We start from the raw sequence: 12,187 nt of genomic DNA, 5'->3' as shown, positions 1-12,187 counted from the left end.
TAAGCTTATCAGAGTAAAATAATGTTTGGTTTCCAAATAACTGGATTTTCAACATAATAAATAATTTTGTACAGTAAGAAGTTAGAAGAGCTTATTGAAATTATTTAATTTTGGAATATTTCAGTACAGAATTGTATGTGTTGCATGTTTGTAAGACACATGCACAATCACTTATAATTAATGAAGGATAAGGTGGTTAAAATGTAAAGCAAATTGCACTGCTTCCTGTGGGTATGTATGTGCTTGTTGTAAGATGGATATAATCCATTGAAGATATATATATTTTTTTTAAGAGAAGGATTTGGAAATGTGAAGAAATTGATGTAAAATCAAATATTGTAAGTTTTAGATGTTACCTTGCTGTTTGTCGCTCTATTATTGGATTTTTTGTTGTTGTAATACTACTACTATTTTTTTTTTTTGTAAGTTCCATGAAACCTAAATCTTAACTGTCACTGCCAGAAACTTTGCAAGTGTAAGTATTAAGATAATATGAGATTGTTAATATCATTTTCCTGATGTAAGTATCCTTAAATGTTATATAGGAGAAATCCAAGCTTGCAGCATTTTTAGTTTTCTACATACATGTACAGTCATGGACACTAATGGGTTGTAGCAATCCCATTGAAAGTATATGGGGCTGTTACAACCCAGAAGTGTCCATGACTGTACATGATTTTTGCAATGGCTTGTATGATTTAGCTTAAAACGATTATTTCTTTTCTCTAACACACTATCTATATTATGGATATATTTTGAATATTTTTGTTGTTTGCTAGGGAGTGAAGTTGTACTTGGACCCCCACAGAAAGGCTATCACCAGCTGTCAGATACAGAGGTTCCAACTGAGCAATCTATTTCTCGTCAGCGTCTTCGACCAGGGTCAGGATTTTTATCAGTAAAAGTTGGAACAGATGGGCCTACCAGAGTGCTGCAAATCTCTGACATAAATCAGAAGGTTAGCATCGTCCATTATGTACAGCATTAGTTTAATTCAGTGGAATACATGCTTTGCTGTTTTTGCTAGTTTTATTCAACCATAATCTTTCAACATTATTTGACATTGCTTTCAATTCTCATAAACTCCTGCATATGTTTGATCTCCAGTGGAAACTCCAAAATTTCTGTATTGACACAGTATCATGAGGACATTTGGAGAGTTAATTCAATTCAACATAAGCAGACTGTTGCAAGGTTTCCACTGACTTGGAAAAATAAGTAAAATGAAGTCTTTTCTTATATGCCAGGATTTGGGAATGAAAATAAGCGGATTCTTGATGGGAGATATGCAGTATAAAAGTGTTTTCATAGTTATTTTTTGTTGGTTTATTTTGAACAACTTCGAATGTACTGTATTCTCTCAGTGTAACACTTAGAACTTGGTTATAACGCAACAAAATGATATGGGAATTTATTTTTAAAATGCCTGGAAAAGTCATTAATTTTGCCAAAATGAGCGGAACTCTGATCTTGAAAGCAGTGATGATTGGACCTTATGTGCTAATCAACCAGCACCCATTGAAAAGCCACTTGGCAGACCTTGACGGTCAAAGGGCCTATCTGTCATTGTGTTTAATTTTACTAATCTACTGTATACTAATTGATTCTAATTTTTATTTGGATCGGATTTGATGTTTGTTTGCTATATTCAGAGAATTTTTGTACAAATATGGTGAGAGAAGGAATTAAATGCAAATTGATACATTCTTCATAAATCTGTATTAGACCTGTGCTTTTAAAATAATTGCAAGATACAGTTTATTTTTATTGATTTTTGTCTTTTTTTCACAACCAAACAGAGATTTTACTGCATGTTAGAGGAGAAAGACTGGATTCATATATCAGATTCCCAGCGTCCAAGGCTGTTGCATACATCATCATCCTCTGCAGACTCTGAAACTTTGGCGTGCCATCATCAGCAAGAAAGGGAGTTGCATCTAACACTGAGGCTACAGGGAGGTTTGGGTGTCAGTGTTGTGAGTCGAAAACCATCCGAAGAATTGATCTATGCTCACTTGAAGAACATTATCCTGGAGAAAATATCTACTGCAACTCAGTATGTCCTAAATATCAGCATTCAGGATATTCAAGTGGACAATCAGCTATTAGAAGGGTCATGTCCAGTGCTTTTGTATGTGACGCCAGCAAATCGAAATGATGGAAATCACCAAAGACATTTACCTGCAATTCAGATAACAGCTGAGAAAGTACCTAGTCCAAATCTTAATGCAGAAATATTCAAGGTATTAAAAAATAGAGTATTATTTGTATGTATGTACATATATAAATTTATATTACAATATTTGTTATACTAAGGGCATATTTTATTATATTAGAAACTGGTGCTTAGGTTGGAGCCAATATCAGTTCGAACCATTGACAGTGATAATTTTACATGAGATAAAGAGTTGATCACTAATGCCATTTGAAGAAACTGCAGTTTGAAAAACTCTTATCTTCTATCCATATTCATTTTCAGATTTATTATTTTTTTTAAATCTAGGCTGCTAACAAAAGAGTAATCCTAAAACAGTTCATATTTCCATCAGTATAACAGGAACTCATGTCTGAATAATGGAATGTTTGGTGTGGCATGGCATGAAACACTTGACACACTATATAGATTAATTTACGTACAAAGAAAATTATTTTGTTTTGAACTATCTACTATGGACTAGTGCTACAAATTTAGAGTTCGTGCTAAATTGTTTGAATAAGTGTCATTGCAGCATGTCAACATATGCATTCATTGCATGTGTCCACTTTCACTAAGTTTGGGATTAATTTGTCGTATGAATTATCATTATGTACATCAACATTAAGATATTTTTCTCTGTACATAGCAACCCTTACTACAAAAATATAGTGATGCAGCTAAGTTTGAAATTCCTGCACGTGGCTGTCCAACCTTAGTCAGATACAGGCAAAAACAAGTATACCTTTTGATGCAACCATAGGTTTTCTCATGGAAAGTACAAAGACAAACATTCATGAGGAAGACATTTGAAGATTGCAATCCAATCTCTGCATGAGAAAGTTTTAGGAAACGAGGACAAAATACTGCCTTTAAGAGCTGGAAAGTGCATTAGAAAGTAACTAATATTTTAACATGCTGCTTTTTATAGTAAGGCATTTCACAATATTGCATGCTACAGTCATAATCTGTAACAGAAACTTGGAACTAAATTAATTATTGATACTGAGAATGACATATTAGTGCATCAGTTTATAATCAAGAAAGAAATGTCTGTATTGGGCATTTTATTCTTAAACTGTTGAAAGAAACAAGTTAGTTTAAGGTTTCTAAATATATGTTTGATTCTTTTCAGCACCTAATTGTGAATGTTAAGAATCTAACTGTAAATATTGAAGACAAGTTATTGTTCAAACTGTGTGCTTTTGTTGGTTACCACCAACTTGAACCGGAACAAGAAAATGTAGAAGAGAGTGACTTCGAAACTCAGCGGATCGTAACAGCTGCCACGTCTGTCCATGCAACCAGATATTACTTTGGTGTTCTACAAGTTACATTGAGTCAGGTATGTAGATTTTTTTTAAGCAATTGTGCATTGAATGCATATTTATTTTAGCTGCTAAGGCTGGTTTTTCCCATGTTTGCACAAATGTCAAGTGTGTTTTCAGCAGGAAATTTAAAATTCTGTAAGGTTTTAAATAAACACTGATATCTTGGAAACTACGAATGCTAGAGTTAAAATTAAATCTCATTTTGTTCAGCACAAATTAGGCTGTAAGCCTAAGATAAGAAAAAAACAATTATCCTTTATGAAGTAGAAAATGAAGAAGAAGAAGAAGAAGGCAAAAGTATGAAAAGTTATTTATTTTTATTAACTATTATTCAGTACTTGCAGTAGTTACTATTTGAGTACTGAATGTTAGTAAAGCATTACTGAAATTTACAAGAGTAATTATAATGCTACTTCATTACTTTACTTGTAGCACCTTGTTAAATTCAGAACTGAATGATCTCTTTGCAGGACAAGACATATGTTGTTGTGTTACTTTAATGTATGCTTGTAAAGCTATGCTGGAAAAAAACATGCACTGCAGAGTTCTGTAAACACTTACATGTCTTTTTGTATGACAAAGTAACAGTAATATCAACAATTGGAAGCAAAGTAATGTTAACTGTAATGCTTTCTTTCTTCAAGTAACTTATCCAACTCTGGACATTTGTTAATGGAGGTTCTTCACCTGCAAGAATCTCATATCAGTCCTTCCCTAGAATCTATGAATATTTTAAACCAGATTGATATGCAAATCTTAGATAATTACGATGGATAAGGCATAACATACACCACATGCCATCATTTCACTAAATAATTGAAGTCCAGTTTAAGTATGTACATACCTTTTTACTTACTCAAGCTTTCACCACATTATTCAGCTTCCTCAGGAGTTAAGGCAAGATTAGTAAAAGTTTCTGCAAACATGTAAAAGGTAAGATGGGTTTAAAGAGGTTAAAAAATGAAGGTTTGAGACAATTCAAAGTGCCCTGTTATTGCTTACTACTCAGTCAGTTCTCAGCCTGAGATGAAATAGGAAGCAGTTGGTGTGAATCTGTAAAGGTATTGTTGGTGATGTCAATTCAAAGTGATACAGGAAAACCTCGTTAATACGATATTGGTTAATACGAAATACCCTTTAATCCGAAGTTCAACCCATTCCCCAGCCGATAAGATAGGATTTATAATGTATTTCAGTACGGATAAATCGAAATAAGGATAATTTTTAATACGAAGTTGTTTACAAGACCCTTCCGCAAAACTGGTTTCGCTTAATTCGAAGTAGACACCTGCGTAAGTCGACAAGAGAAGATTGAATGTGCAGAGAGCTTGGACGTTATTTTAACTTGACATGTTTCCTTGTCCTAAGAGCTGCTGACAACTCGAGGGAAGCAGCCCCAAATGCCCGCTGGACATTGACATTCTTTGTCAATGTGCATGGGAAGTCAAGCTCCTTCCCCGCTGAATGCGCCACCTTGGAAATATTCACCAGTGCTAGATGAGAAATGTGAGATAAGATCGCACGAATGTTCCAAAATACAAGACGCGTGGCGCCTGGAAGCTCTGAGCTCGAGATACAGCAATTTCCCGTGAGCGAGCAACTTTTGGCCTGGTAGCCGACAACTTCCGGTAACCACTTTCATTAAAAGCGTGTTCTTTGTGCCCTGTAGAACTTCATAAAAAAAAGGGAAACTGTTACAGATAATCAAAGCCGCATAGGCCAACTAAAGATCCTCAACCCGCTTAATGCGTTGTCATATAGGTTTCCCGCAAAAGTTGACGTCCATCTTACGTATGTTGCAACTTCAGTTTCCCGCTTCATACGTTTCCCAACTGTGCCGGTCATAAAATTTGCCAAAACAGTGTTTTGTTGTCTGAGTGACTTCTCCCCTTTATCTATCAGCAAACGGGGGGGTGTCCGTTGCTAATTGTTTCGGCCACGATTTCTTGCTCGTGTGCGCACACAGGCTCTTCCTTTGGCGTCTAAAAAAAAAAGCAAACAGTTATGAATACCTTCTTTAAAACGAACAAAAACCGCATGATAAGTAAAAGAAAAGTGACCCCCTTCCTTCTCCTACAACAGGTCATTATCCGCCACTGGTGTGCATGGTAATGTGATAATTGCAGAATTCAGGTCCCTCTTTCTTGTTTGAATGCAGCTGTCTGGATAGGAAATATTGCCCGTATTGTCTGTTGCATGGTAAAACGTAATGCAAGGATCATTTTTTTTCACACTGCTGATAAAAGTTCGGTCTTTGACAACTGCCTTATCTTTAAAATGCCGATGATTTCCCTTCTGCCACCTGCTGCTCTAACTTCCAGCCGGTCTCATTGTGTTTACGCTGCAGCTGGCGCCAGTGTTTAGTCTAGCATCTGGAAAGCTCTCGCTCGCCGATAACTGCAATGACTCATCCTGTGCGAAGGAATAAGCTTCATTGTTTTGAATCTCACAAAGCCATATGATCCCCGCTTTTCTTCATAACCATTAGCGTGCTGCTGTTAAAAAAAAACAAAAAAAAAACAGCAATGCTCAATGTAGGAATACGAGAGGAAAGGTTTTGGCAGAGCGAGTGTTTGACCTCCAGAATACTCCTGAAACCTACAATAAATTGTCGATTAATCTGAAAATAAGTTTCGTAAAGCTTGTTTTTAGTTCATTTTATGCTGAGCTAAGCGGGACTAAATATACAGTTTAAAGTGGGATCCAAACCAGAGTGATTATCGAGTGCGGCACTGTTTAATGTGCCCTAGGATACACATTCAGTGCAAACAGATCGCAAGTTGTGTGTTTACTTTTTCAGAGTGGATTACAATGCAATTTGAGGAAGAGTTTGAACTGATCCCTGCAAAGGGGGAGGGGGGGCGAATATGAAGTTAACTGAAGCAAAGAATACGCGACTTTTTTTACGATGTTTTAGACAGCCGAACCAGAACGAAATTTACAGCCCCGATTTTTTTTTGTTTTGTTTTGTGCCAGGGAAAGGTGTTCTCTCCCAAGAGAATCTTCTCTTACCAGTTAATCCTGTAAGGGACAATGTTCTAGTGAACGCACATAAAATCCAATATTCATTCTGTCCGATTATCTCCCGTCTCTTGCTCCCACCAGTGTGACTACTGTCAAGATTCTTCCGAGTTTCACTTCTTGCAATAAACGAGATTGTTTTCCTTTCCGTAGGTCTCGGTGCAAATGGGTTTCTTATGAACTAAAATTGTAAGAATTTCGTGGAAGAGCAACGACTTTGCACAATTAAAAGAAAATAACGTTTTTTATAAGACTTTTTGCCATGACATGCATCCCGTGCATAACCGGTTGTATAACTAAGCAGGATAAATGGTGTTAACCGTCTCCTTGGAATCTTTGTGTCCGCGTTAAGCTCCGTGTTCTCATTTTGTGTAACATTTTTTACACTTTCTTTAAAACGTACAATATTATTATATAGTACATATAAAGCTTATTTTCTGAGCTACCACCAAGTATAAAACATCCTTTGTGGGGGTAATTTATACTCTACTTTATTTACACCTGAAAACAGGCACCATCTTGAAAAGTTTGGATAACTCGAAGTCATTTAATACGAAGTTGACATTTTTTGGTCCCTTGAACTTCGTATTAACGAGGTTTTCCTGTATTGAGATAGTCTTATAAATTATAGAAACTGCTCTCATTTACATTATATCCTCAATTTCATGGAGGGTAGATGTTCTCTGCAGCAATAAATAACATTTACAGAGAATATTAAAGACCTTCGTTTCAGTCTTGCTCAAGTTACATTTTTTTATGAAGTATCTTCTATTGAAAGAATTGTGTTTAGGTCAATAACTTAATAACAGCATTAATATTTCCATTGTAATTTTTTATAAACTGTTACAAAGTTTTTAAAATCTTTTTCCAGGTTAAGCTTAGTGTGATAACTTCAAGCAAGTTACCTCCACAGCTGCGAGCCATCAAAAGAAAATTAGGCTTAACACTGATCAAATTTGCAGATGCTAATATAGAACTGAATCGCTTTGTCAAACAGCATCTTTTTGAAACCAGTCAGTTCCTTATAAACTCCATTTTTAAACATTATAGGGAGGTGAGTAGTACTGTTACATTAGTTAAAAAAGTACGTTAGAGATAAAAGTAGTGATAGCGGTGTTTGGGAACAACATACACACTGAAAGGTATAGTCATGCAGTGAAATCATATTTATCTCCTAAATCCATTGTTATCTCAGTTGATCACTTGAGTTATTGTGGCAAGCTTTTGAACTCAGCTGGAAAGCAAGCAATCAGTGATAGGTTCAAATATATTCAGGAGACATAGTAAATATATATGGGAATAGCCCTATTGAATTGTTGAATAGAATTATTGAAAATATACTAATAAATATAAGAGTTCTTCCTTGATGATTAAGTGATCAGAAAAATGTTTTGAACTCTTCATGTAATTTTAATATTATTATATTATATATTATAGAAATTCGTGATTGTATTAATCAAAATGGAGTAGGGGTTATTAATTATCCCAGGAAGGTTCTTATTCATTTGGTTTCATGCTGCAAAGTGCCATTTGCTGGTCGTGGAATCAAACACCCCATGTCGCCAAATTTATTGAAAACATGATACCCGGTGGAGGCACATGGCACAGTGGTTCAGATCCCACTTCAAACTGTAGGTCCAGTTCCGATTAGCCTTCCTGTGCATAAAGTGGACTTAAAACAACAAATCAATCAATCAATTATTGAAAACACATAGTTTCTTCCCTTGTGCATAAGGGTTACTAAAGAGGTCTGATATGAGCAATCCAAGGACCTTGGTTCATTGTACTTCCTTGTAATGTGCAAACACAGCTTCAAGCAAAGGCAGGATTAGACTTGACCATACTGCTGTAGGACAGCTGCTGTTCTTCCTATAGAACATGCACTTTGCAACTGAGATTGCCACCTGCTGCAGCACACACTTACCTTGGAAGACAATAGAAATATGTCTCAAGACCCGCTTTCAGTAGAATAGGTGGTAAGGAAAGATGGAGTTGCACAGAAACAAAAATGGAAGTTAGCACTGTATTAATAAATTGTTCAAGACTCAAATGTTATATTTATATATATATATTTTAAAATTTTGTGGTATTAAGATCAACTTGAGGTCTGCAGATACCAATATTTTACTATTATCTTCCACTAAACAGTTGAATTATGTTTTTCCTCTTGTTTGATCCACTGTATTAGCTAGGTAACATGTTTGAACAAGTTTGGTTGTACAGTGAGATCCATAACTTTTACCGTGCAAATTGTCCATGACTGTGTGTTTTTAAGTGATGGATTTTTATGTATTCTGGTGCAGAAGTTGTCAACGGCTTGTTTTGAGTTTTCTTTTAATTCTTGAAGCTCTTATTGGGTCAAGTAAAGTACACGAACAATTTGCACGGTAATACTCATGGATCCCACTGTACCAAGCTCATCATTCATACCAGAGTTGTACGAAACTAACGAATCCTGTGACATAGTAAGTCTATATATTTATCCCTATTCAGTGAATGTATTTCATCAGAAGTTGTCTTGGAGTAACAATGTTTTGAGGGTTATTCCAAAAATAAGTTTCATGTAGCAATATTTATGGAAATAATATGGGGAATTATACCAGTTAAGTAACATTTGTCTGTCTCACTGAGCTGTGAGCAGTCCACCATAAGCAAACAGATACATGTTATAGACATGGGCAAAAGTTGAAGTGCAGCCTTATATGATTGTCACGTGGCACAACTGTTATGAATCCACATGTGTCCCCTGAAGGACAAAAGAGCACAGTACTCATCAATTTTCTTCAAAACTCAAGAGCATTCAAAACAGCTGCAGCTGATGGTTCTGTTACTCTTCTTGTCCTGAAACTACAGTGGAGCCCTGATCTTACATTCATGGATTTTACATTTTCCTACATTATACATTAAATCTCGAAGGTCCCAAACAGGGTGTAAGAGGGGATCTTTCCACGCAGTACATCCAATTGTCAACCTCACTTCCACATAGTACCCCCTGGGCTGCATTTGGCAGACTAACGAGGGTCTGGCATCTGGACTTACGGCCAGTTTGATCCTTGTAGGGCTGCATGCTTGTTGTCCTGTGTTTTGTCCTTATATGTGCTGAGTACCCCTTTACAGCCTCAGCATTTAACCAAGGTAAGGATATTTTAGTCATCCAACATTATAGTTATGTTATTTAGTTATATTTTAGTTATGGTAAGGGGCTGGACCCTGAATAATGTGACAGGTGCAAAATAGCCTAAGTGCTGATGCACTCAAAATTTAAAATTCATTCATTCAATGATGATTCCAACATAGCAAAAATTTCCTCGATTTCACATTTTCCTGCATTTTTCAGCTTGGTCCCCTTGAGAAACGTAAAATCGAGGTTCCACTTATGCAGATTCTTCTTCGAAAGGGATATTTAGTTGCTTTAGTTGTCATTTGCTTGGAAATGAAAGTTTACAATTTTTTTAACTAATCTGAACATTTCTTCGTAGTTGTATTTATATTTGAAAAACTTCAACTTAAGTAATTGTATAAGGCATTTCTTTAAAGTAAGTAAATGATTTCAGAGTTTTAATAGAAGAGTTGATCTTTTGTATTACTATATTCTGCATATATTTTTCTTTTTATTATCTATTAAGTATTTGTTTAATTACTATATTAATTTTACCTTTTATTCACAGGAACTGCTATGGCAGGCAGGAATTATTTTAGGATCTGTTGACTTCCTAGGAAATCCTGTGGGTTTTGTCAATGATGTTTCTGAAGGAGTGTCTGAATTAATTTATGAAGGCAATGTTGGAGCTCTTGTAAAGAATTTTACTCATGGAATATCCAACTCAGCTGCTAAAGTCACAGGTATATATACATATGTGTTTTTTTTTGTTCGTTTTTTTGTTATTTTGTTTTTATGCTAATATGGGAATTGAAATGTGTTGATGCATTTTTTTTAAGTCTCTGCTTATAATTTGCCAGTTTTTGTGTTTTTTACTGCAATTTGTTTCTTTTGTTATTATTATTGCAGTTTACATGATGACAACTCCCTACGACGATGACAAATTTTATTTTTTCAGTTCAATTAAAGACATTCTTCATATAATTTTTACTAACCTACTTGTATCTCAGGAGCATATATTCTAGCATAGTAGACTAGGCTGCTATTTGTTATAAATAAGCAGGAAATGGATTAAATCCTTTCCGTACTGTTGTTCTTCAAATGATATATTTTCATAATTATTTTTGAGGTATGATTTGACATCACTTCAGGATTCAAAAATCGAAACAAACTGCCCCCAATCCCTCCTCTCCCCTGGCAGGCTTCAACACATATTTGTTTTCAATTCAAATACCACAATATGTTGAGAGAGCCCACATCTCTAACTCAGCATATACTGTTGTAGTAATTATTATTGTACTGACGAGTGAGGCCAGTTATGAAAGCATTTCTTGCCTATTGGCTCTTAGTAATTGCTTAAAAATTTATATATTGTGGTTTGAGGGCCAGATTTTCTTCTCAGCTTCCTACTGTTTTTCACCATGTTATGTTTCCCAATTTTGTTTACAGATGATAACCTTGATTTTTTTTAGTACTTACAGATGATAACTGATATTTTTTACTACACAAAGAAAACTACATACTAAACAACAGTTGCCTTAATAAGAATGTTAGTTTTGTGTTCAATACAAAGGTATGCCATGACTGGCTGTAAGAGATGTTGGACAGCAGATAATAATTTTTTGTTTATGCTTATTTATTGGTAGGCTGTAATTAAATGGGTCTGTAAATAGTCTTTTTTTTTGTCAGTGAAGTCTTTAATTTTCACCCCTGTTATCGGAATATTATTAACATTAGTTTGAATACCAGTTTTTTCTGGGACACTGCAACAGACCTTCTTCCCTAGTTTTCAGGTGAAAGAGACAGACACTATGTAATCAGTAGTAAATAAATTAATTACATTCATCTATTTTTACATCAGTGTTCTTAAAGGTTTGCACAAAAAAAAACATTTTCTGTCATTGAGAAAAGAAGTGTGTATATTAAATAATTCCTGTTTATGTTCCAGAATCTCTGTCTGATGGCTTAGGACGAGCAATATTGGATGACTACCATGAGGAGAAGAGACAACGAATAAGAAAAGAGCATCCTGGGACAAGTTTTGACCATCTTGTTGCTGGGGTGAAAGGATTAGGATTTGGTGTTCTCGGAGGTGTTACTAGTATCTTCACTCAAACATATGCAGGGGCCAATGATGGTGGAGTCTTTGTAAGGACAGATAACATTTTTTATTAACTATTGAGATGTAACATCTCTTTTCACAAACTATTATTTTAATTGATATAACTTGTTACTATGATTCTGCAATTATTACAAGCACTTAAGCACTGTCATTGCAGTTATACGTTTCTGCTCTGCTTGGTGCACACAGCGACCAGGACTTGTTCTCTGGCATACCATTTTCTACCACCTGAGCTACTGAGCAAGCCCTGGTTTCTCATGATTTTTTTTCTTGAAGTGGCTGTTAAAATTGCTGTGAAGTGATGAATTGAAAATCTCAAGTTATCTCTAGCAATTATCAAGCAAGGTAGATGACATTTTAAAAATTCACCTTCTTGGCCTCAATGCATCACCATATGACTATCAAGTGATATCAGTTTT

General features: G+C 35.3%; 1 protein-coding gene across 5 annotated transcripts in view; it reads left to right on the top strand.

Moving 5' to 3' along the window:
• Window positions 1-12,187, top strand: part of Vps13D (vacuolar protein sorting 13D) — a 166,383-nt gene that overhangs the window by 142,267 nt on the left and 11,929 nt on the right. For all 5 annotated transcript variants that reach the window (XM_083120752.1, XM_083120751.1, XM_083120748.1 and 2 more), the window contains 6 exons: window positions 780-958; window positions 1,800-2,243; window positions 3,330-3,539; window positions 7,418-7,600; window positions 10,215-10,389; window positions 11,595-11,794. In XM_083120752.1, the coding sequence (XP_082976878.1) occupies window positions 780-958; window positions 1,800-2,243; window positions 3,330-3,539; window positions 7,418-7,600; window positions 10,215-10,389; window positions 11,595-11,794 (1,391 nt within the window). The remainder of the gene's footprint in view (window positions 1-779; window positions 959-1,799; window positions 2,244-3,329; window positions 3,540-7,417; window positions 7,601-10,214; window positions 10,390-11,594; window positions 11,795-12,187) is intronic.

The sequence above is a fragment of the Lepisma saccharinum genome, chromosome 4 (assembly GCF_977018435.1).
Source record: "Lepisma saccharinum chromosome 4, izLepSacc3.1, whole genome shotgun sequence".
Taxonomy (NCBI): domain Eukaryota; kingdom Metazoa; phylum Arthropoda; class Insecta; order Zygentoma; family Lepismatidae; genus Lepisma; species Lepisma saccharinum.
Note: the sequence above shows the minus strand (reverse complement) of the source record. Positions and strands in the feature narration are given on the sequence as shown.